This window comes from Polypterus senegalus, chromosome 8, assembly GCF_016835505.1.
Source record: "Polypterus senegalus isolate Bchr_013 chromosome 8, ASM1683550v1, whole genome shotgun sequence".
Classification (NCBI taxonomy): Eukaryota; Metazoa; Chordata; class Cladistia; order Polypteriformes; family Polypteridae; genus Polypterus; species Polypterus senegalus.
In genome coordinates, this window is record NC_053161.1 from 176798202 (window position 1) to 176825546 (window position 27345).

At 41.2% G+C, this 27345-nt stretch overlaps 1 protein-coding gene across 1 annotated transcript in view; it reads left to right on the forward strand.

Moving 5' to 3' along the window:
• The first annotated feature begins 1053 nt into the window (after positions 1-1053).
• Positions 1054-27345, forward strand: part of LOC120534725 (zinc finger protein 345-like) — an 85974-nt gene continuing 59682 nt past the window's right edge. Inside the window, exons 1-2 of the mRNA XM_039762309.1 lie at positions 1054-1389; positions 19264-19671. Of these exons, the coding sequence (XP_039618243.1) occupies positions 19290-19671 (382 nt within the window). The 5' untranslated portion in view covers positions 1054-1389; positions 19264-19289. The remainder of the gene's footprint in view (positions 1390-19263; positions 19672-27345) is intronic.

Genomic DNA, 27345 nt, shown 5'->3' on the forward strand with positions numbered 1-27345 from the left:
TATTTAATTTAATATTGTTTTTTGTATCAGTATACTGCTGCTGGATTATGTGAATTTCCCTTTGGGATTAATAAAGTTTATATCTATCTATCTATCTATCAGATTAGAATCGACAACGTAACGGTGACGTGGACGGCAGACGGGGCCAAGTCGAGCAGAGTCCTTAAGAAAACGTGAGGCGAAGGGAGTGAAAACGAGCCTCGCCAAATGATTATAATCGCGTGCACTGACTCTGACAGGAAGACACTGAAGATCCTACAGCCACAAAGTGACAACCTCAAAACTCCGATCTACATACCTTCTGATACTTTTTAAAAGTCGGCCCAATGAACAACAGGAACAGCCTACCGCGTCGTTCCCTTCTTCAGACTCCTGTCAACCGCAAACCGATCGTCAGTTTTCGTCGCCCTTAGTAAAGTCACATGTTCCAGTCGCCTTGCCTGTCATTTACGTGCACGCGCGTTCGCTTGCTCTGGTTGGTATGAATCTGCGCGCGACTGCCATTGTTTTCATACTTTGCTCGCCTTAAAAAAAAAAAAAAAACAACAAGGAAAACATTTTTAAAGTGACGTAGATATGTTATTAAGGTGTTATCTGCGTAGGCATTTTATTTTACTTCAAGTTTCAAGATTGGAACGTTCTCCGTTTTAAAGCGACTTTCTTCATTCTACTCAGATTTAATAGAATCTTTTCATAAACCGGTTGACTTTATTGCCAGTCCACCTGGTTCCTCAGCGACATAATAAAAAAATAAAATAAAAGCAGTTCTGAAACGAGCACTAAATAAGATAAGCCGATAAATCCTGAAAGGAATCACCCGGCTGTGTATGCAGCGCCGCCACTTCACGTATTCAGCATACTGTGCGTGCCGGGTAAGTTTCATGGCGCATAATGGACATGTCTTAATTATTCGCTCGTTTTATTGACAAAAGTAGGCTAATGTGGCGGATCGGAGCAATTTCCCCAACAGACCCTACCGCACCAATAGACTGTCAGCTACGGACCTCCAGCGCTCCACTCCACTGAGGAGGTTGTCGCTTTATATTACACGTCAGTGATAACGGCTAGATTAATATTGAAGGAGCGCTATCTTATTCCAGTCACGTAAAACAAGTGACGAAACCTGCAATCCAATTGGCTGTCCAGAGGAGCTACTGAATCGCGGAGTAGCAGAGGTCTGCAGCTGGACCCATCAACGTTACAGACGCTTGAGGTGACGTGAATCGTGACGTCATCAAAAGCGACGGCATCTGAAGCCACGCAGCCACTCGCGTTGTGCTGAACGCAAATAAAATAAATAAATAATAAAAAAAAAAAACAGAAAAGCTGCTGTTTGAGTGAGGCAGGAGTGTGAGCGAGTTTATAAAGAACATCCCAGATAGAAAGAGGGTAAGTGCTCGGGGGTCGGGTTCGTGTGGATGTGGGAGTTTTCATTCGCTCCACTCAGTTACCGCACGCGACTTGAGTGGCAAGCGAGCAGCGCGTTTGTATCTATTGCTCGAGGTAATCATCTGTTATGAAGATCTCAGTGGTACATTGAATTGTGCATACCTTCTGATTTAGCACAGACGCACTGAGATGTCATTGTTACGGATCTCTTCTTGCTTCCGCATCTTTGTGCGTCGTTTGTCTGTTGTTGTAACGCACGAACCGTGCAAAGTGGCGCTGTGCCCGTTAGAGACGTGGCATGCAAGTGGTAACAGTCTTCTGTTCAATAGAATCTGGGCAATTTTACCTACCCAGCCATGGAATTGAGTAGCCCCTGCAGTGGGAGAGGACAAGGGGCACAGTAGACAAAAACGTGATCTAGAAGACTTCCTATGATCTTTTTTTTTAATAGATCTGAACAAATGTAGTTGTCCAGTGTTCATTTTGCAAGCATCACATGGAGACACGCATTTCCAAGGCAAAGTTCCAGCCAGGCAAATGTGTATTTCCTCAAATGTGAAAGGACCAAAGGGAACAGTAGATAAGGAAGAATATTGAGACTTCCCTATGCATTTTGAAAATACAATTGACCGCATACCTCCTGAGCAACTGTGCTTGTAGCATTGAAGGGAAACAGTTTCATAGGATTAACGGCACCAGCATCCATCCCTATTTGATCACGGCAGGTACAGGATTTATTTGCTTTTGTTAGAATTTAAACTCTTTAGTCACACAATTTATAGCAAAGAGACAACATTCGAGTCCCACAACACAGCCTTTCTTGTGGAAAAGTTTTTTTTTATCCCTGATTTGTTTTAGTTTCAAGCATACAATCCATCCATTATCCAACCCGCTATATCCTAACGACAGGGTCACGGGGGTCTGCACTTACACAAAAAAAATAAATCCAGTAGAACAGGGAAACAACCTGAGGAAATGTTTGACCGCAAGGGACAACGTGTAGAGTGAAATGGGGGGAGCACATTTATTTGAAAGATTTGTCTTGTAAATGTCTTTGTACGATGTTCTTGGGTAATTTTATTAGTATTAGTGATATTTCTGTTAATCTTTCCATGTTTCTCTGTTGATGGACTCTCATTAAATGGGCATAGGCAGGCCGTGTGGTGTGATGGTCAAGGCTTCGGACTTCAAAACCTGAGGTTGTTGGTTCAAATCCCACTACTGACACCTGTGTAGCCCTGAGCAAGTCACTTGACTTACCTGCGCTCCAGTTGGAAAAACAAAAAGAAAATGTAACCACATAAATGTGGCAATCCGCCCTGGATAAAAGTGTCAGCCAAATAAGTAAATGTATTGTGGAAGACCTGTACCCGTCACCCTACTGGGTGTCCTGTTCTCTTTGTCTGTGTTGATGAAAAATAAGTACAGGCAGGAGGGAGCATCAATCAATCTTCTTTTATTTTCTAAGTAACGCTCTTTAAGATACAAATCAGGGAAGCAGTAAAAGGAAAGTGTTACAAGGAGGAACTTAGTGCTGCACTCTTTTATATGCTCTTATATACTTTTATACGCTCTTCAGTTATATCACAGTTCCAAGGAGTCCATTACATGATACATGGATGTCAGTAAATGTAAAGAATTACACCTAGGAAGTAAAAATGTGAGGTATGAATACACAATGGGCGGTCGGAAAATCGAGAATACATCTTATGAGAAGAATTTAAGAGTCATAGTGGACTCTAAGCTACCGACTGTCAGACAGTGTTCAACAACAACAACATTTATTTATATAGCACATTTTCATACAAACAGTAGCTCAAAGTGCTTTACATAATAAAGAATAGAAAAATAAAAGACACAATTATAAAACAAAATAAATCAACATTAATTAACATCAAATAAGAGTAAGGTTCAATGGCCAGGGGGGTCAGAAAAAAAAAAACTCCAGACGGCTGGAGAAAAATAAAATCTGTAGGGATTCCAGACCATGAGACCACCCAGTCCCCTCTGGGCATTCTACCTAACATAAATGAAACAGTCCTCTTTGGATTTAGGGTTCTCACGGAAGGGCTTGATGATGATGACGGTCACGTAGACTTCTGCCTTTTAATCCATCGATCATTGTTGGAGCATCATGAAGCTTTGAGTAGGTGGAGGTGGCGCAGGCCACCACCACAAAGAAACCGGAAAAAGAAACAGAAAAGAGAGTAGGGGTCAGTACCGATTTTAGAGCCACCATGAATAGTTATTATGAGGAACTGAACATACAGAGTATTAGTATTATGTTAAAGTGAAGTTATAGAAAGGCCATGTTAAAGTAATGTGTTTTCAGCAGTGTTTTAAAGTGCTCTTCTGTATCAGCCTGGCGAATTCCTATTGGCAGGCTATTCCAGATTTTAGGTGCATAACAGCAGAAGGCCGCCTCACCACTTCTTTTAAGTTTTGTTCTTGGAATTCTAAGGAGACACTCATTTGAGGATCTGAGGTTACGATTTGGAATATAAGGTGTCAGACATTCCGATATATAAGATGGAGCGAGATTATTTAAGGCTTTATAAACCATAAGCAGAATTTTAAAGTCAATCCTCAATGACACAGGTAACCAGTGTAGTGAGGCTAAGACTGGTGTGATGTGTTCGGATTTTCTTTTCCTAGTTAGGATTCTAGCAGCTGCATTCTGCACTCGTTGCAAACGATTTATGTCTTTTTTGGGTAGTCCTGAGAGGAGTGCGTTACAGTAATCTAGTCGACTGAAAACAAACGCGTGAACTAATTTCTCAGCATCTTTCAGTGATATAAGCGGTCTAACTTTAGCTATGTTTCTTAAGTGAAAAAATGCTGTCCTAGTGATCTGATTAATATGTGATTTAAAATTCAGATTACAGTCAACAATCACCCCTAAGCTTTTTACCTCCGTCTTGACTTTTAATCCTAATGTATCCAGTTTATTTCTAATAGCCTCATTGTATCCATTATTGCTAATCACTAAGATTTCAGTTTTCTCTTTATTTAACTTGAGAAAGTTACTATTCATCCATTCTGAGATACTAGTCAGACATTCTGTTAGTGAATCGAGAGAATCGAGGTCATCAGGTGCTATTGATAAGTACAGTTGTGTGTCATCAGCATAGCTGTGGTAGCTCACGTTGTGCCCTGAGATAATCTGACCTAACGGAAGCATGTAGATTGAGAAGAGCAGCGGACCCAGGATAGAGCCTTGTGGAACACCATATCGGATATCATGTGTCTTTGAGATTTGATTACCACAACTAACAAAGAATTTTCTCCCTGTCAGGTAGGATTCAAACCAATTTAAGACACTGCCAGAGAGGCCCACCCATTGACTAAGGCGATTTCTAAGAATATTGTGATCAATGGTGTCAAATGCAGCACTCAGATCTAAGAGGATGAGAACAGATAAATGGCCTCTGTCTGCATTCACTCGCAGATCATTTACTACTTTAACGAGTGCAGTTTCTGTGCTGTGATTTGTTCTAAAAACCGACTGAAATTTATCAAGAATAGCAGGTTTATTGAGGTGGCCATTTAACTGCATAATGACTGCCTTCTGTAGAACTTTACTTAAGAAAGGCAGGTTAGAGATGGGTCTAAAATTTTCAAGAGCTGAGGGGTCGAGATTATGTTTCTTAAGAAGGGGTTTAACTACAGCAGTCTTAAGACAGTCTGGGAAGACCCCAGTATCTAATGACAAATTTACTATGTCAAGAACATTATCAATTAGCACGCCTGATACTTCTTTGAAGAACCTTGTTGGTATTGGGTCAAGGACGTAGGTGAAAGATTTTAATTGAGAGATTATTTTTTGTAAATCAGGTAAATCTATCCTAGTGAAAGAAGCCATTAAGAAGGCTAATAGAATGTCAGGTTATATAGCGCCTTGATGTGTGGAGTGCAAGTCACAGGATCGTCTTCTCAAGCTTTATAACACACTGGTGAGGCCTCATCTGGAGTCCTGTGTGCAGTTTTGGTCTCCAGGATACAAAAAGGACAAAGCAGTGCTAGAAAAGGACCAGAGAAGAGCGACAAGGCTGATTGATTCAGGGCTACAGAGGATGAGTTATGAGGAAAGATTAAAAGCCTTTACAGTTTAAGCAAAAGAAGATTAAGAGGTGACATGATTGAAGTTTTAAAATTATGAGGGGAATTAGTCAAGTGGATCAGGACTGTTATTTTAAAATGAGTTCATCAAGAACACGGGGACACAGTTGGAAACTTGTGAAGGGGCACAAACATTAGGAAGTTTTTTCTTTACACAAAGAACGATAGACACTTGGATTAAGAGACCCAATAGTGTGGTGGACAGTAAGACGTTAGGGACTTCAAAACTCGACTTGGTGTTATTTTGGAAGAAATCAGTGGATAGGTCTGGCGAGCTTTGATGGGCTGAAAGGCCTGCTCTCGTCTAGAGTGTTCTAATGTTCTAATGAGCATGAGATCATTAACATGATTGGTTACATTCAGTGGTTAACGGGATACGGCAGAACGGTGATAACCCTTAAATGGTCTCAACTGACCCCGCTCAGTGATCTGTGCACCGCATTTCTCAGCAGTCCATTTTTAACTGGAAGGTCGGTCATTATGTGCAATGGTGCCCTTCCTCAGATGTGGCAGTTTCGTTCTTCCAGACAGAGGACTTGGCATCTTTCTCTGCTTGCTACACATTCCTGTTTAGAGCTGACAGGACCTTGCAGTGGCTGTCTGCTCACTTGACCACAAGAGCATCTGCAATTTATTCTTAGCTAAATCCTTGATACGTGCCAACGGTTACCACCTTTGAAGTGGTTTTCAGTACGCACTTTGCTTTGACATTTAATTGTGTAATAATATTTTAAAATGTATATATTGCTTAAACTTATAGCATCTTTAACCTTTAAATATAAGCCCAGAAGAACAGAGACTCGGCAGAAACCCAGTAAGCAGTGCAGCTGGTTTTTCTTGTCTTGTCAGCATGTCTGCATTTCATGCCAAGTGATTGTAGTACTAGGGTTACCCTGTACCGTGTTAGCCATTATGAATGTATAGAAAAGTCAAGCAAATTGATACCTTTTATTGGCTAACTAAAAAGATTACAATATGCAAACTTTCGAGGCAAGATGTCATTTTGCTTGACTTTTCACTACATGCCAAGGGATTCAAATTCAGCTTCTACAGTATGCAAGCCAAAGTGGTTGAAGATACAGCTAAACAAATGGCATTGCTCAGTTCCGTTTTAACAAACTACACTGTCCACAATCAAACACCGAGCACCACACTAAAGCGATATGAACACACACACACACCTAATGATGTGGCTGTGCGGGTGAAAACAGCTCTCTTTAAATTAGGATTCTACTACTTGTATATTTGTGTTATGGAAGTGCATATTGATTCTTTTCTAAATTATTTGTTATGTAGTATTTATTTAGTTACATGTAACTATTTCTAACTTTACTCTTGTAACTCTTCTTTTATACTGTGTAAAGTACTTTGCTATTGTGAGGGCTGAAGTCGGAAAACAACGGAAGAACTTAAACCCAATTTAAGTAAAAATAATTTCTTTATTCTTAATTCATGGTGAGTTTGTGAGACTGCCTCTTCCCAACTCAGCCAACTGATTTGGATTTTAGGCAGAATACCTAAAGTAAAAACGTTCTCTCTTTTATATCCTAGAAAAGAAAAAAAAAAAAAACCTTAGCATTTCATTTCGAGGTTATACATAGTTTAAGGTTAAATCTTAATTTATGACATACTGGAGTATCCTAAAACATGAAACAAACAGCCATTTGCATTCCTGAGGAATACACCCTTCTAATTATGCACACTTAGAACCAATTTAAACATTCTTATAGTCCATAAAGATCTTACATTCTTCACAGGGTCTTCTGATAGTATCAGAGGTCAGCATTTCTTATAAATGATAAAAGTTAGTCCCTTAATGCTGTGCACACAGCCCAACTCCTTTTCTGCATAAATGAGGAACAAATCATATAGCTCTCTGCAGCATGATCAACTCAAAACACAGTCCTTGATATCTGTGAGTTAAATAATAATGTTTTCTCTTCCTCACTATAGAAACAAAAATGTTGGTGTTGGTGTGGTGTCGCACATGTATGTTACTGTTTTAATTTGGGAAAATGGTTCAGGAGATTAAAGAGTAAGTAGGCAAGAATCAGAGAGAGAAGGTCCGATATTTTAGTAAAATTTACTTATTCAATTATAGCAACATTCAAATACTTATTCAATTATAGCAACATTCAAATACTTATTCAATTATAGCAACATTCAAATACATATATTGCAGTGACAATAGACATACAGAAACAAGATTATGCTTACAATAATATCAAAAGACCCAGAGCCATCATCCCAGACCAGTAGACTGAGGGAGCCCACTTGTCAGTCTCGTCAGAGGATCAACTCGTGAGCCTGGTCCAAGTACCGGGCGGTGTGCACCTTCCCCATGGTTGAGCTTCCAAAGAAACTGAGGGCGGAACCTTCCCTTATATACTAATTGAGTGTCCTTGCCCAAAAGCGGCTTACGTGCAAGCAGTGTATACAGAAGTGATCAGTTTCAGCACACACCCTTCCACGGGACGCGGTGTTGTTTTTCCCTTACTTGGTCCTTACTGAGACGGTGCCTAGTACCAGAAGACACACAATAATAAGAGTAAAAGACCCTTGAAGTGAAAAACAAGTCAGCATAACCCTTTGGCCATCTTCCCAGTACATTCCTTCTTGTAGCTGGCTTTGCACTGGAGCGACCAACACCCATCTGCACTCTTTATTCCCTCCTCCCGTCATAGAGAAAATTACCTTCCATTACAGTTACTGATGGCCATTTTGCATGCATGAACTCAAAAGTTAAATGGCGCACAAAGACATGCAAGCATGGAGATATCCATAACAACCATACCTTAGTGCGCTTGTGCTAAATCCGAATGGACATTGAATTCCACCAGGCACCAATATCTTCAGAACACCACCGGTGGCCCACTTGTCTTTGCTATTCAATGGAGACTACAGCTCATTTACTGTTGTTGAGTTCCATTCCACACCGTCACCATTTGCTTTCCATTCCCTTTCTGTTATTCCTCTAGTCATGTGCTTCTGGAATCGACGAACTAATCCAGCACATGCAGTGCTACGATTTCTTCTTCTCTGTCTTTTATGGCCGTCCTCATCACACATCTGCAGAGTTAAGGTTATTTTAAATAATAAAACACTAATGAAAAAATTGGGAGTGGGCTCCCCTCAACTTTCTCATATACTCGGATATGAGGATGGATATTTGAGGAGTAAACCGAAACATAATGATTATATTTTTATATTATGTACATTAAAGAACCATCAACAACAAATCAAATTAATAATATATTGAACAATTATAAAAGCAAAGTTGAATAAATCTGACTCTGCTGCTGCATGAACAAAAGTTGGTAGAAATCTACATTTTGTACCTAATACTTGTATGCAAAATTTGGTTGCCCGAAGTGAAAGCGTACTCAAGGTATCATGTTTACACACACGCACACACACAGACATAATTCAAAACATGGTATTTTCGGACCCAGGGAGATTCATCAAAGGATTCCAATACTTTCCCTGTTCTTCATATATGAGAAAGTCAGGGAGGTCTAAAATGTTGAGATTCATTAAAATCTTGACATTGAAACTTTGCACAATTACAATACCTTCCCTATATAGGTGGTCCAGATCTGATTATTCAGATCCAGATTGTCTGGATGACTTTCATTTATGTGTGGACGATTCCAGTTCAACGCAACGACAATTCTTCATGTTGACAGTTCACACACTTCTCGGTGGCCCGGGATTTTTCGGGTGATTTTCTATGTGGAATAAATTGTCTTCTCTTCACATGAGAATAACCTTATTTGTTCTCAGAATCTATATACAGTATAGAATTCACTAAGGCAAGACAACCATGAAAAGCACGCTGGAAGGGACGCCGACAAGTGAGACACCTATGGCGCACGCAGGAAGGAGCCACGCCCACCAACTCCAAGACCATTGGATACGAAAACAACTCGCAGGGCCACACCCACCAACTTGAACGCGACAACACAGAAAAAATGGCATCATTTATATTCGTCTGTCGTAGAGGCCACATGCAGTGCAGGTCAGGTTAATGTCATGTGCATGTCATGCACCTCTGAGCTACGTTGACTGTTCATAGAGGCATGTTTCTCGCGGAGGTGAATCGCCATATGCAGCATGTGAAACGGTTTGCGAGGGGGTATCCCATGGGATCCTTAAAACAATCTTTTACAATTGAGGTTAAAGCACAATGAAGTAAGCAGTCTTTAAAAAACGACTTTTCGGTTATGATGCACGACCGCATGCACCATAGCAAACTGTTTTACATGCTACATACAGCTATTCGCATCTGCGACAAACATGCGTCTTCTTAGATGCTCCTGCAGGAACACGGAAGACGTTTCCTTGCCCACCAACACTCCTTTTTCACCGGCCGATGTCTACCCTCGCTCTCTAGGCATTCACACTGCCTGCCCATTTGCCCGGATGCAAAAACTCACCGACCACCCAGTTAGTCCCTTTCATCTGTGCTAAGAGTCCACATGCACGTCTGAGCCACGCGGAGTTTGTTATGCCGCGGGTTCACTATTGTGTTGTATTAGCCTCTCTCCAGAGTTCCATCTTTTCATTCACTTACTGTTGTATTCAAACACCAACCCGTTTTAGACATCCGTGTCTTTCCAGAAGTGTGTAGCATTCAATAAATAATTATGCATGACATTGAGTGTGTGTCTACCCAGTGCAGAGAGGCGTGGGTAAGCCGTTGAACCCCATTCGGGCTGCAATTCGTGGAATTCACACTAAGTGCGACTCATACGCTCCCACTCATTACGTCCCTACCCTTTGTACACACCCCCCTCCTACCGTGGTCAGACGTCTTGGTGGATTAGACAGTATATAGAAAAGCAGCCAAATCCGCACAGAGCAATGAAAAGTCTACGTGAGTCACAGGTGCATCTGGACTGTGCAAAGACGACAACGACTCAAGTGACGAGTTGGAGGTGGGCACACGAGCAGGCAGTGCATACTGAACATCTTTTCATTCACTTACTGTTGTATTCTCACACCAACCCGTTTTAGACAACCGTGTCTTTCCAGAAGTGTTTAGCATTCAATAAATAATTATGCATGAGACTGACCGTGTGTCTACCCGGTGCAGAGAGGCGTGGGTAAGCCGTTGAACCCCATTCGAGCTTCAAACCATGGAATTCCCCCTAAGTGCGACTCATACGCTCCCACTGGTTGCGTCCCTACCCTTTGTACACACCCCCCTCCCACTTCGCTACTACCGTGGTCAGGTGTCTTGGTGGATTATATATAGAAAAGCAGCCAAAACCTCTCTCCAAACATAACACTTTTCATTTTAACCAAAAAGTTCTATTTTGGTCTCATCCGTCCACAAAATATTCTTCCAATAGCCTTCTGGATTGTCCACGTGATCTTTAGCAAACTACAGATGAGCAGCAATGTTTTTTTTGGAGAGCAGTGGCTTTCTCCTTGCAACCCTGCCATGCACACCATTGTTGTTCAGTGTTCTCCTGATGGTGGACTCGTGAACATGAACATTAGCCAATGTGAGAGAGGCCTTCAGTTGCTTAGAAGTTACCCTGGGGTCCTTTGTGACCTCGCCGACTATTACACGCTTTGCTCTTGGAGTGATCTTTGTTGGTCGACCACTCCTGGGGAGGGTAGCAATGATCTTGAATTTCCTCCATTTGTACACAATCTGTCTGACTGTGGATTGGTGGAGTCCAAACTGTTTAGAGATGGTTTTGTAACCTTTTCCAGCATCAACAGCTCTTTTTCTGAGTTCCTCAGAAATCTCCTTTGTTCGTGTGATGATACACTTCCACAAACATGTGTTGTGAAGAGCAGACTTTGATAGATCCTGTTCTTTAAATAACACGGGGTGCCCACTCACACCTGATTGTCATCCCATTGATTGAAAACACCCGACTCGATCTTCACCTTCAAACTAACTGCTAATCCTAGAGGTTCAAATACTTTTGCCATTCACAAATATGTGATATTCGATCATTTTCCTCAATAAAGAAATGACCAAGTAGAATATTTTTGTCTCATTTGTTTAACTGGTTTCTCTTTATCTACTTTTAGGACTTGAGTGAAAATCTGATGATGTTTTAGGTCATATTTATGGAGAAATATAGAAAATTCTAAAGGGTTCACAAAGTTTCAAGCACAACTGTAAGTTTAATGTCATTGTCCTCTGTACAAAAATTATTTTATAAATCCACTTACATGTACAGGCCAGGCAAAGTTAGCACACAGGCTCTCTCAGCATTTAGAATTGCTGGACCACGCATAGGACAAGATAGACAAAGACAGCTGGAGGAATGTATAGTCAGCACAAAATCTTCTTTCCTTGTTTGGAAATGGACTATATGCCGACATGGGGACATGTACGTGGAGGAACCAGTATAACAGGCTTGGACAGCAGCCAAATACTTTGAAGCCGACGGACGGATGGGTGATAATATTATCCGTCCTGAAAAGCCTTCCAGCGCAGCGACAAAAAATGGCAGATTGTATAGATCAAGATCCCACTTTGGTATTGTCTTGCTATTTGGCTTCCCGTCTGTAATGCCGTGTAAATTGTCATTAAAGAAAGCCAAGTTATTTTCTCTTATGTGATTCCTTACCGCCATATCACTATGGGAGGGAAATCTCCTTTTAATATCATATCTATATAGTTTTCGGTTGCTTAAAACGCCGCAATTACAAAAGAACTTATTCCAACAAGGGGGCTATTGCCCCCTAAAGGGACACCACCCAAGTAATCCACACATACAAAGAAATCAAAAACAAATAAGTCTATAAATAAAATTATGTGTAATAAAGTAGGATGACCCAGGGAATAAGTATTGAACACACTTACTGGAATGTATTGAATATTTAGTTGTTGGTAATGAGAGCTTCAAGACGCCTTCTGTCTGGAGAAACGAGTCGCATGCACTGCTCAGGTGTGATTTTGGCCCATTCTTAATTCCACACTAACTGTCTTCAAATCTTGAAGGGCCTCTTCTATGAACTCTGATCTTCAGTTCTTTCCATAGATTTTTCAATTGGATTCCAGTCGGATGATTGACTTTATTTTCTGTATTCTCTGAAACCAGTTGAGAATTTCAATGGCTGTGTGTTTGGGATCCTTGCCATACTGAAATGCCCCCCCTCGTTTCATCTTCAGCATCCTGGTAGATGGCGGCGGATTCTTATCAAGAATGTCCCGCTACATTTCTCCATTCATTTTGCCTTCAATTGATACTTGCTGTTAATTAAACCCCTTATTTAATTCAATGGCTTGCTGCTGCTCTCATTCTGTCACAGCAGGCATTTCCAAAATGGTTGATTTTCTGTTTTTTCTAAGAACACCATCAAAATGTTTTGGTGACCCGAGAGATCAACCTTACTGAGACCTTCACCTTTCTTTATTTTCAGATATTGTGTGATGAGCACAGGTGAGCTGGTCATATGGTGGCTTGTTTGATGTCTCATTATTGTTTGGCTACTAATTAAGGAAAAAGAGACAACTAAGGGGCCTGAGTCAAGTTAATTAAAATTAAGGCAAAAGAAATGAATTAGCCGTAAAAATGAAGATCACTAATGAAGAAGATGGTTAGGATGAAAACATGCAGCCACTGCGGCCCTCGAGGACCAGAGTTCGACACCTGTCACCTATGTCGTTAGATTAAATTGCAAGACGTGAATCATCCTCATGGTGGTTTGGCTTTGAAAAGACGGATGTTACACAAAAAGACGGCAATGTGCGCAGTGGCGTAGGTCAAGTTTGTGCCGCTCGGAGCGGAGCTTTAATTTGCTGCCCTCCAACATATCTGAATATGTTAACCTATTTAAATAGAAAATTAAAATGACGTATAGAGAAAAATGAAGATAAATTTTGCATAGATTTATTCATCTTTAGAGAAACAGCAATATTTTTTCACATTTAATTATTTATAAGCCTTAACGAGACAAGAATATAGTATAGAGGCACTGATAAGCCGTGTTCTAATTGTTAATTTAATATAATTACGCTGCGAAAACCACAACCAGTGTAGTGTACACGTGATAGGTGGGCAGGTTTTCTGCGCAGAGCAAGAACGAATTCAGATTGATAAAACAAAATTATAAATTGTAAATTAGTTCTCTTCCTAGAAATTATTATCGGTGTAATGTTTATTTATTTTTGTTATTGCCTTATAAATTTTAACTGCTGTGTCTGATGGCGTCACAGAAGGGCAGCCTGAAAATTATATTTGAAGCATTTGTAGATAAAAATCAGAGAATTTTACTTTTATCTTTCACGAGTGATATTTTTCTGAACCCTGCTGCTTACAAACGAATTGTACGGAGCCTTCTGGCCAATAATGCCGCCCCCAAAAATGTGCCACCTGGGGCGGACGCCCCCTCCGCCAGCCCATAGCTACGCCACTGAATCTGCAAACTAAATTGGATAAGGGTTGCCGTTAAAGACAGCTCGACAAGTAACTTGTATCACCATCTGTGAACTAACTAACTAAGCTTGGTGAGTCAGCTGTCGGCAACACAGGTTAAAGATTTAAAAATGTTGGCATTTTTTTGCTAAAATATTATTAACTAGCAGAATACCCGCGCTTCGCAGCGGAGGAGTAGTGTGTTAAAGAAGGTACGAAAAAGAAAAGGAAAAATTTTGAAAATAACGTAACATGATTGTTAATGTAATTGTTTTGTCATTGATATGAGTGTTGTTCTCATATCTATCTATATATATCTCTATCTATCTATATATATATATATACCCGCTTGGCAGCGGAGAAGTAGTGTGTTAAAGAAGAAAGAGAAAGAAAAGGAAACATTTTGAAAATAACGTAACATGATTGTCAATGTAATTGTTTTGTCACTGTTATGAGTGTCGCTGTGATATATATATATATATATAGCAAAATACCCGCGCTTCACAGCGATGTCATGTGTTAAAGAAGTTATGAAAAAGAAAAGGAAACATTTTAAAAATAATGTAACATGATTGTCAAAGTAATTGTTTTGTGTATTTGGCGGCAGCGTCACGAAGTTGTTTTCGGTAGCTGCATCAGAAAATGTACCACGACGTCTGACACGCGTCCTTTTTACTGTTTTCTCACAGCTTGGATTGCTGCTGTCATATATACATATACACACACACACACACATACATACAGTACATATATATATATATATATACACATACATATCTTCATATCTACATATCTATATACATATCTACATATACACATATATATATATACATATATATATATATATATATATATATATATATATATATACACATACATACCTATCTACATCATATATACACACACATACATACATACACACACACAAATTATATATATATGTGTGTATGTATGTATGTATGTGTGTATGTATATATATATACACATACATATACTTGTGTGTATGTTTGTATGTGTCTATATGTGTGTGTATAGCTTTGGTCACTGAGTGCAAGGGAAAAATAATAAATTATAGTCTATAAGTTATTAAACAGTAAAACATTAACGTTTTAAGAAGTACAGGTACATTGAAATTACATTTTCTATGTGAGCGTTCAAATTTGTGCCTCTGGTAATGTGCCTTACCGGCATTTAAAGAAAATTAGTTTTGTGTCCTCTGCAGTGTTAAGAGAAAGGCTTTGGTTTGGGATAAAAGGTGTAAAGAAAGGAAAGTTGCCTTTTTCTTTTATATAGTATAGAGAGATGTGTTCACTGACGTTATGATCGCCTTTTGAGGACAGTCGCGGGGGTCTTGTGTAGACTGGTGAGACGTCCCGCCATTAATCGGCTGTGATGGCACTGTCAGTCCTCCACTCGTATGCGTGTCTTCATAATCCGAGCTGACAACCTCATAATCGTAACGTGCAAAAGAAAGTGTGAATCGCCTTAATATTATTTTGCCGTGGTGTAGAAAAGGGGTCCCGTGTTTGCACTTGTCTGGGCTATAGCGCAGGGGGAGGATGAAAAAAATTAAAAGTGCTCACTTTGACTTAAGGCAGAAGCGCAGTCAGCGTCTCAAAGGCCGGCACAGCTATGCACGCGCGCTGGCTGCTCGACTTTTGCTGGGCAGGAGACCCCTTTTGTACACACGTTCATGATATCAAAAGTCTCAGCGCTGTTTGGAGGTCATTCATATATTATATATATAGCAAAATACCCGCGCCTCGCAGCGGAGAAGTAGTGTGTTAAAGAAGTAATGAAAAGAAAAGGAAACATTTTAATAATAGCGTAATATGATTGACATTGTCATGAGTGTTGCTGTCATATATATGCCTGCCTAAATAAGTCACCCTCGCTTTGCTCTTACTTTATTTACCGTTCATTTAATCATGGCTAGTGGCGGAAAAATTATAAAATGGAAGGAGGATGGCTTTACCAAAACAATTATTGATGGCGAATCGATTATTCATAAAGCTTGAATTGGTGATCTGTTTTTCTGTGTTAACCTCATATTTTTCATACTTCTTCTCAAACTAAGGTGGTGCGAGGGTAAAATGAATCGGGATGCGCTGATCAATGTAATCGGTGTACCAGGAAATCATGCATTGACAAAAGCTCCCCTTTGCTTGTAATGCAAAGTGTGATTAAATGCATTATTTTTAAGCGTTATGGAGCACATGCATCAAGCTTCTCAGCTGTGCTTGTGCTAAGAAAAGGAAAGATTTTAAAAATAACGTAACACGATTGTCAATGTAACCTTTTGTAAGTAGTGCCTGGAGGATTCAGTGTGTAGAAACTCTATAGAGACAGCGTGTGTATTAACTTGTGGATTTTTCTGTGAGTATTTGGTGGCAGTCTGACGAAGTTGCTTCGGAAGACGGCGTTAGCCGAGGAGCTCAGCTCAGAGCGAAATGAGATGAATGGGAGGGGAGATGATGGCGTGACTCCCCACCCGCCTTAACTGTCAATCCCCACAAACACAGTCTCTCGGAATTTGCATAAGCACACCCTTCACCTACAATTTTAACTTAGTTACAAAGTGATCAAAACTCTCGTTTATATCCTGCGTCCTCTCATTAAACTTGTATCCCGCATTACCTGTGGGTATGTGAAACGCCAGCGGTAGCCTGTCTATGAACTTAATTTAAAGTTTAGGTTTACACCTTGCTTTTTTTCGAGTAGCAGAACTCATGAATATGGTAGTATATGTCACTCGCTCGCTTCTTATTGTTTCGCTGCCTTCTCAATTATATAATGCATGTTTTCTTAACCGCTTTTTGGAGGTCTTCCTGGTTTTCTACGCACTGCGTTGACAGTCAGTTCACGTGATTACGTGGGAGGCCTGATGATGTCACACGAAACTCCGCCCCCCACGTCATTCCAGCTCAACTCCATTACAGTTAATGGAGAAAAATACCTTCCAGTTATGACCATTAGGCATAGAATTTCGAAATGAAACCTGCCCAACTTTTGTAAGTAAGCTGTAAGGAATGAGCCTGCCAAATTTCAGCCTTCTACCTACACGGGAAGTTGGAGAATTAGTGATGAGTGAGTGAGTGAGTGAGGGCTTTGCCTTTTATTAGTATAGATACAGTAATCCCTCGCTATATCGCGCTTCGACTTTCGCGGCTTCACTCTATCGCGGATTTTAAATGTAAGCACATCTAAATATATATCACGGATTTTTCGCTAGTTCGCGGATTTCTGCAGACAATGGGTCTTTTAATTTATGGTACATGCTTTTCCTCAGTTTGTTTGCCCAGTTGATTTCAGACAAGGGACGCTATTGGCGGATGGCTTAGAAGCTACCCAATCAGAGCATGTATTACATATTAACTAAAACTCCTCAATGCTATAAGATATGCATCCCGCGCGGTGCTCGATTGTTTGCTTGTCTCTGCCTCTATCTCACCCTCTCTGACATTCTCTGCGCCTGACTTAGCTTAGAAGATTTGCTTAGAAGATACGCTCCTCTAAAAAATGCCGCGGCAAACTTAAAAGCACACGTATTGATTTTTTGATTGTTTGCTTTTCTTTGCGAGCGCTCTCTCTCTCTCTCTCTGAAATTCTCTGCTCCTGAAGAGAAGATCTGTTTGCATTCTTTTAATTGTGAGAAAGAACTGTCATCTCTGTCTTGTCATGGAGCACAGTTTAAACTTTTGACTAAAGGGTGTTATTTCATGTCTAGAGGGCTCTATTAATGTTAACAGTGTGGGAGAGTTTATAAGGGCTTAAAATATATAAAAATAACTACACAAACATATGGTTTCTACTTCGCAGATTTTCGTCTATCGCGGGGGGTTCTGGAACGCAACCCCCGCGATCTAGGAGGGATTACTGTAGTTACTTCCCGAAAACAGCCACATTGAATGTAATCACAGAAGACGTCATTCCCACAATGCTGTGCGTTTGAGTGAAAGGTTTTTTTCAGCAGTGAATGAGGGGGAGTGGCAGATCTTCAATTCAGATGCGCAGCATTGCCAAGCAATAGTTAATATCCTATAATTAAGAAGAGCGGGCCGCAGCCAGTACAATATAAGACTTTTACAAACACATTTTTGAAGGATGCAAAATATCATCTCCTTATCGGTATTGACAAATTCACAGAAAAATATCAAGTTATAATGTTTTTGTGAATATCACACACTCCTAGTCTGAACACACACTAAAAAGGAAGAAAATGCACAAAGAAACAAAACCTCTGACTTGGCAGTTCCAGTCTCAGTGAAGCATCATGCAGGCATATTGCTGTTGGTTTAATGGACCCCCAGTTGTGTTTCTTGACATACTTCTGCTGAAGGATTCATTGGCTGAAAGTCCTCAGTGTTGGTGTGTCGCAGAGAGGATGTGCAACATTATTCATAATGACACTCAGTTTTGCTTTAATTCTCTCCTTTGCTATGACTTCCAGGGGGTCCATGGTGAGCCCCATAACTGAGCCTGACCCTTTAGTTAGTTTGTTGATTCGGTGGGCCTCACTTGAAGTGATGTCACCAGCTCAGCACATGACACTGGCCATCAAAAAGTTGTAGAAGATGTGAAGGATGTCACTTCCCACATTAAAGGAACACAGTCTCCTAAGGAAGAAGAGCCTGCTCTGCCCTTCCTTCTATAGGGTGATTCAGATCTAATTATGCAATTTTCATTACACTATAACTTATAAAGTTTATTACATAGAAATCACCTGAAAATTCCCAGACCATCGGGAAGTGTGTGAACTGACGACATGAAGAATCGTCTTCGCGCCGAACTGGAATCATCCCCGCATAAATCAAAGTCATCCAGATGATCTGGATCTGCATAATTAGATCTGGACCACCCGGTATAGTTCTACCAGTCCAGCCTGCCATGGATGCGGACCCTCAAGTATTTGTAGTAAGTTAGTAAACTCTTGATTTCACCTCCTTGTCTTTTCCTGTTGCAGACTGTGCCTTTCCTCAAAGTTAAGTTCCCCTTTTCATCTTCCTCTTCCTGACATATGTCAGTTTCCTGCTCCAGTCCTGTGACTCTATTTTTATAAGCATTCATCACTACAACTGATAGCACAATTTTGGGACCCCATCACCACTCACTGTATCGTAAACTCGAGTGATGAATAATGCTAGTCCACAATTGTGGGTGATGGCTTTCTGCCATTTTATCGGACCATCTCCCTCTACTTCCGAGTTTCTTTTACATCTGATAATTTGAAATGATGAGTTACTGTTGACAAGTAGTGAACAGTCTGACTTGACGTAAACCTCGGAGGATGTTGTAGAATGAAATGCAAAAACGTTTTAGATCTGAATGATGCAGTTGTTAATGTGATTACATTCTCTGGTTTTCACAGAGAGGGACGAGACGCATGAGGCTTACATGGCTATCATGGAGAAAGGCAATTTAAAAATTAAAGAAGAGGAGTGTGAATGGGAGTGTGTCCATCCTAAACAGGAGAGTCTGGGCATTAAGGATGAAGACTGTGAACTGGGGTCAGTGGATATTAAAGAAGAGGCTGAAGAAGAGTCTGTCAGCATTGAGGTACACAAACATAAAAGTGTGGGGAGCATCAAGGAAGACGACCTTCATTATGGAGCAGTGACTGGGATGGGCTCTTCTCAAAGCAGGCCTTGTTTTTCTCCGGAGCCTTCTATCAACGTGAAGTCTGAATCATTGCAGTCTGACACACAGAGGACTGAGGAAAAGTCATTTGTTGGAACTGAGAACGATCAACCACCACCTACAAAGAAATCTGGAGCAAGTAAGTGAAAAATAAAAATATGTGTATGCTTTAGGGCAGAGGTGGGAAAACTTTTCACCCTGAGGTCCACATGGACAACTCTAAGGTCTCTAGCAGGCTGCATGTGACAAAAAACAAAATGTACTAAATAATGAATGTTATTTTCACACAAAAATGCATTTACTAGTCACGTAACTATATAACTCTGGTACACAAAGAAAGTAGCAGCAAATAAAATGTAACAGGTCAGGTCAGGTTGGGGAGCACACACTGTTATAGCACACTGCCGCACCCACCACATGATGAAACACCTCGGGATCCTGGTTGGCAACCCCGAAGGCAGACACACGGTCCAGTCCCACCCTCCGGAAATGACCCTCTATCTGCACTTCCAGGTGTTACATGAGCATCCCCTTGGCCTGATCCAGCCACTCGGGTCCTGAACAATGAGGATCCTGTAAGCCGGATCACCCTCGGGGAGTCGCACCACATGGCCGTAGTGCCGTAACTGACGCTCCCTCACAATGCAGGTCATGTGCCTCATTCGGGACTCCATGAGCAACCGCTCAGTCGACACAAAGTCAAACCAGCGATAACCAAGGGTTCTCCAAAGAGACACAGTAGCAAAGTTTTCATCTCAGGTCACTGGAGAGCGTCCATGTCTCACAAACAGGAAGCACCAGGACTGTAAAGACTTGGACCTTCGTCCTTTTGCATAGATATAGGGAGCGCCACACACCCCTTTCTAGCAACCTCATGACCCCCATGCTCTCCCAATCCGTCTACTGACTTCATAGGAAGAGTCACCAGAGACATGACCATCACAGCCAAGGTAAGTAAACCTCTCAACAAGGTCAAAACTCGCAAGCCCAGACACTCAGACTTCTCGCTCAGTCTCTTGAGAGCCCTGATCAGAGCCTCCATTGACTCCACGAAGATCACAGCATCGACAGCAAAGTCAAGATCCGTGAATCACTGATCAAGAATACGTCAGGGCAAATAAAATGAAATATTTCACATACAGTACTCATGTTGCTTCTTAGCCTGAATGTTATTTAATAACTACTCAAACTGTTATTCAGTTAATCATTAATGGGATGTGTGCAACTGTCCACAGTCCTGCACAAGTTTGTTGTAGTCGGCATTCAGTTCACTTCTACTAATTTGCAAGACACCTTGTAAGTCTGAGTCTATTAAAAGAGAACTGTTCTTTGATTTGTTAATGGCAGAAGCAAAGAGTACAAACATTTTTTTGGGCAAACACTTTCAAATTACCAGACATTTCTGTACTAAGTGAGACCTAAAATTCAGTTAGTTTCATATTCTTGAAAGTCTCCTGCAGATCATTGTCTGCCTGAAGATCAATTAATTCAAACTACGATGCTACTTCAATATTGGAAGTAAAGGGGTAGCTCTGCAAATAGAATTGATCTTCCAAACATTTAAAAGCAGCATCCACCTTGGAAACTCTTCTTTTAAAGAAGATACCTGCTGACTGTGTTTTCCTGAACACTCGAGAATGCGTGTGCTTACATAGCAAGCGGTCTTGCGACTACGTGCAATCGAAACCTCATTGTACGGGTACGGTTACACGCAGCACAAACACAAGCTGATGCTTGTACACATGTGACATTATAATCCAGCTTGCTCATTTGTTCACATGTTCCAAAACACGCGCTGATTATGTATGTCATTTTTGATAATAAAATCACAAAAGGTTTTAAATTTGTGTGTGGGCCATGCAAATTGGCGTCATGGGCTGCCCTTACTTTAGGATCTTTAGGGGATTATGGGTCTGCCTTCACCTGCCACTCCCTTTCAGAGTAGACACAAATAACTACGCTAATCCTGTGTTTGCTCATCTCGTTATTCTCCTATACCACTATCTGTCATTTTGTTCATTCCTCTGTTCTGCTATGGTAATTAATTAACCCGTTTTAACAGAGGTGCATTATTACCACAAAGTTAATAATCGTCTGTTATTGCCCGTGATATTCTAATTATCACTAATAGCATTTTACTAAAATAATGCCATCCATCCATCCATCCATTTTCTAACCCGCTGAATCCGAATACAGGGTCACGGGAGTCTGCTGGAGCCAACACAGGGCACAAAGCAGGAACCAATCCCGGGCAGGGTGCCAACCCACCGCAGGACACACACAAACACACCAAGCACACACTAGGGCCAATTTAGAATCGCCAATCCACCTAACCTGCATGTCTTTGGACCGTGTGAGGAAACCCAAGTGCCCGGAGGAACCCCACGCAGACACGGGGAGAACATGCAAACCCGGGTCTCCTAACTGCGAGGCAGCAGCGCTACCACTGCACCACCATGCCGCCTATCTAAAATAATGCACTTGGCAAAATGTATTCTTTGTACATACAATACAGTGGACCCTCCATTTATCAATGAACTACTTAGAAAACTGTTAATGTGAAAAAGTGACATGCTGGATTAGTGGAAAAGCAAAAACGTTTATGTTTAAAATCAGACTTATTATAATTTTGTGTCGCTGATGTTGTAATAGAGTAAATACAGTGCTGTACTAGACTTACTGTAAATACAGTAAGTATCACAAAAAGCATTCCTTTTTTTTGTTACTTCTCAAAAATCTGCCATCACCACCACAAGATGTTAAACACGGGAATATTAAATTAGGGTATCGCTGAATTAAGAAAAGGAAAGTTGCTTGTGTATATAAAATCAAAGAACACAATAAAGCCTTAAATGTTGGTAATGTAGGATTAAAAAAGGGAAAATAAACACAACTAGATATTTCTGTTGCACAGGTATGTAAAGACACTCAATGTAGCAATATTAATGCTTAGCAGGCTCGAAACGTATTTAGATGTCAGCACATTGTTTCACTCTGCTGCTATTATGTCATTTATATAACATGCCAGAATACACATACAGAGCGTTATTGTCAAAATAATTTTCAAGTTCAACATATACTTACCAAATGTTTGCAATATTGTCGTGCCGTCCGTGCGGCGTGGGTAAAAAAAACTGGATCACGATAAAACACTTAATAATTAACTGAACGCTATCCAGTGTTATTCACCAATACATTTGCATTGAGTTTAATAAAACAAGATGCTGCTTAACAGGTCGTTGCTCCAGCTCAGAGTACGGAGCGCTTTTAGCGTGCGTCCACACACCAAGCCTGTGAGCAAACAACAACCAAAAAACCTGCGCTTTTACCGCGCATGACAACCAAGATAACTCACCACGTGTCAAAGACACCCTGAACTTTAGAGCCCTTAAAACAACAGCCCTGAACTTTTTTCTGGTCACTACACTATTATCAGGCAATCATCTGTTACCTATTATAAGAGAAAGACAAGACTATGACAAAGAGTTGGGGTACCACCCTGGTAACCCCCTGCATAACTGGTGAAATGAAACCAAAAGAAAAACACGCAGCAATGGCAGAAAACGGTCGTTCCAGACAGGAGTTCAGGATAGAACTGATCTAAGATGGTGGATCTTTCAGCAGGAAGAGGCGGGTCAAAGGGGGACGGACACAGGAAGTGATATCAGTGGTTGTAAAAGTTGTCAGTCTTCCGGTCTGCAGAGGTAGGAAGAGAAGAGGCATTACTACGTAGCGCCAACCCTTAGAGTGGCAGGTTATTACCATTACCAAAGCCCTTACTCTGTCTCCTAAGCATACATGTGTGACACTATATAAAATATTGTAATATTGCAATAGCACAGACACCATGACATGCTAAGCATAGCATATAATCTAAACTTAGCCATCTGGTGCAGTCACTAATGGCATTGATTTCTTCCTTATCTGTAAATCATGAAAGCCTGCCGCTTCCCCTGACAGTTCTTGGCGGACAGTGCAACTCTAAATCCTTGAGTAGTTGCGGCCCAGTTCTTCAGGAAGTGCAACTGTTACCAGGCATCTGTTTTTGTCAGGGTTCTTTATAATGAACCTTTTTCCCCCACAGTTCTACTCGGCCACAAATCAGTTGTGGTTGCATAAAGCGACACTTGTTTCACATCCGTTTTTAAATGTGTCCAGCATCTGGAATACTGTAAGTACAGGCTGCACAACTTCGATAAAGTAACTGTGAGAGGGGATGAAGTATTTGTTACTCTGGCTGTCGATCAATTTTAAAACCTTCACTGTGTGCAGTTTTAATCGGAGCCTCGTCTCTTGATAAATAAAAGGTGATGACTTCTGTTATTTGAATTTGCTTTCAATAAGACTGCTTGATACAGACACGTGTTCCAGCAGAACCAAGTGATGGTTAAGTGTGTTGCAGACTGGGACTTTTGCTCTATTTTTAGAACGTTAGAACAATTTAGACGAGAACAGACCATTATATACACTTAATTCTTCTCAAAGAAATCATCAAGTCGAGTTTTGAAAGTCCCTAAAGTCTTACTGTCTGCCACACTACTTGGTCTCTTATTCAATGTGTCTTTAAGAAAAACGTCCTAATGTTTGTGTGAAATTTCCCCTTAACAAGTTTCCAAGTCTGTCCCCATGCTCTTGATGAACTCATTTTAAAGTCACCATCTCAATCCACTTAACTAATTCCCTTCATAATTGTAAACACTTCAATCAGGTCTCCTCTTAATTCACTGTAGAGGCTCAGCTCTTTTAGTCTTTCCTCATAACTCATCCCCTGTAGTCCCGAGTCAGCCTTGTCGTTCTTCTCTGGACCTTCTCTAGTGCTGCTATGTCCTTTTTGTAGCCTGCACACAGTTCACATGCTCCCGGACAGATGGTTTGCACAAGTTGTCAACTCGGAAATACCAAATGAACACGCAACAAACTTGGAGTTAGTGGTGTTTGCTAGGGTGGAGTGGTGGTTCTTTGGCTAAAGGATCTGGGCTGGTAACTCAAAAATAGCCGATTTGAATCCCGGCAGTGACCCGAGGAATGCTACTCCATTGGGCCTTTGATCAAAGCTCTTAACCTGCAGTTGCTCCAGGGGGTTCTGTAAAAATAGCTATCCCTGCACTCTGACCCCAAGTAAGTTAAGGTTTGGGAAGTATGACAAATTTCTGATACAGTACAAGAAATTGTATATGGCAATAAAAGTAAATTATTATCGTTACACCTCGGACAATGTAGCTAGCTATCTTTTGTCTCAATTGTCCGAGTAACGTTGACCTTTTACCAAAGTCAATTGTTTAAAATATATCGTATAACCTGGTCAGCCCGTAATGCCATTTTTTTGTTCAAAATGAATTTTTGAAGAAAGTAATACCTTGTTCTGCCTTGCAGAATGGCTTTTTGTTTTTCAAAGGAATGTTCACACAGCCTTGTTTGTCCCACTGAAACAAACCCTGTAAACTAATTGGTGTGAGACTCGCCCGGACACCATCAGAGAAACACTGCATCTTTATAGAAAGCCTTGTTTATTTTCTGTTCTTCTGAAACACGCAACTCAGTCCCGCACACCACACTGTGCTTCTTGCCCCAATCACCTTTATACCGGGCATTTCTCTCACTGTCCCTTGGACTGCCTTTCCTCTCTCCATGGTATCCTCGTCCTGCTCCCCCTCTCAACTCTAGCTCTCAGACTGTAGGAAGGCGGGACCCGGATGTGCTCCAGGTGCTTCCTCCGACATCACTTCCTGGTGTGGCGGAAGAGCACTCGGAAGCACTCTGGGTGTCCCTGGAGGGATCCTCCCCCATCTTCCCGGGTGTGGCAGAAGTAAATCAGTCCCAGGCCCTCTGAGAGTCAGGGCACCCCCTAGCGGTGGCCATGGATCCCAATAGGCATAAGCCTCCTTGTCCTCCTCCCGTGGTTCTCCTCTGATCCAGGGCGGTTGCCCCCTTGTGGCCCGGAGGATGTACATGCCACCTTCCGGTCCTTCCAGGCATCACGGCCGGGTCGCAGCCCCAGCGACTTACCACATTGGATAAATTTATAGAGATGTTATGTTGTTCAATGCAAATTGTTCATTATTTGCAATTTGCTACTTTTTAGTTTCACTCTTATTTCAAAAATAAATTAGAGCAAGGCATTCTCTTCTGAGTCTTTGAATCTTTTGAGAAGTAGAGTTTGACTGCTATTTAGTTTCTGGTACAAACACCAAAAACGAGAACAGTACAACATAATTCAATATTTTGTACCTTCTTCTTTTTCTTGTTCTTCTTCTTCTTCTAGCTGCTCCCTTTAGGAGTCGCCACAGTGGATCATCTTCTTCCATATCTTCCTGTCCTCGTCATCTTGCTCTGTCACACCCATCACCTGCATGTCCTCTCTCACAGCACATCCATAAACCTTCTCTTAGGCCTTCTTCTTCTCCTCTTCCCTGAAATCTCTATCCTTAGCATCCTTCTCTGGCACTCTCTTTTTCACCTCTCTTCCACAATCCCCATTACTCTGTACTGTTGATCCCAAGTATTTAAACTCATCCACCTCTGCCAACTCTACTCCTTGCATCCTCACCATTCCACTGACCTCACTCTCCTTTATACAAATGTATTCTGTCTTGTTCCTACTGACCTTCATTCCTCTCCTCTCTAGAGCATATCTCCACATCTCCAGTGTCTCCTCAACCTGCTCCCTATTATCGTTACAGATCACAATGTCATCAGCAAACATCATAGTCCACAGGGACTTCTGTCTAATCTTGGCTGTCAACCTGTCCATCACCATTGCAAATAAGAAAGGACTCAGAGCTGATCCCTGATGTAATCCCACCTCCATCACTCCTACTGCAGACCTCACCACTGTCACACTTCCCTCGTACATATCCTGTACAACTCTTATGTACTTCTCTGCCACTCCCGACTTCCTCATACAATACCACACCTCCTCTCGAGGTACCCTGTCATATGCTTTTTCCAAGTCCACAAAGACACAATGCAACTCCTTCTGTCCTTCTCTCTACTTCTCCATCAAGACCCTCAGAGCAAACATCGCATCTGTGGTGCTCTTTCTTAGCATGAAACCATACTGCTGCTCACTAATCATCACCTCACTTCTTACTTGCCCTTTAGTTGCTCTTTATTGTACTTGCTCTTTATTTCCACATGGTTGTAATTTGTCACGTGATGTGAATGCCTCTGATTCTCCAGCGCCCTTGCCCTCCGTAAATGTATCTGTGATTGGTTAACATTGCAGTCAATAATCAAGTCTTGACACAACAAAGAGGTATGGGGCAGCCTCCCATATACTTGAGAATTGGCTGCAGATGCAAAAAAAGGTTGTGGAAAATGGTCTTTACAGACAAGAGTCCAAAACAGAACAGAGCAGGTTAGGAAACATGACGGATATAAAGTTGAAAAGCAGGAAGAAGATGGACCTTGGGACCTGAATTGGAAATGAGGTTATTAGGAGGTGGACTCTTCTCTTGGTATTAAAGTGACATCTTCTGGGGCACAACCAGAAGTGGTGTCATGGGAGTCCAGCGGAATTTTCCACATTTGGTGTGCAAGGAGATAAGAGAAAGGATTAGTGCACTCTGCCACCCCCTGGTCTGACCAGGAATTACCTTCTTTTGAGTGTTTTAGCATGTTTGCGAGACAACACATTCATTTACTGGTAAGAGCCATCTATAAATGGGGAAGCTCAACCTCTGACAGAGCTGGAGTACTAAATGGATTGCAAGGGCAAATAATATGCAGAGGCACTCGTAATTCCTGATTAATATACAATCAATTGTGCAGCGCAACATATTAATATATGTTTTGGAGTCCAAGTGTCTTTAGT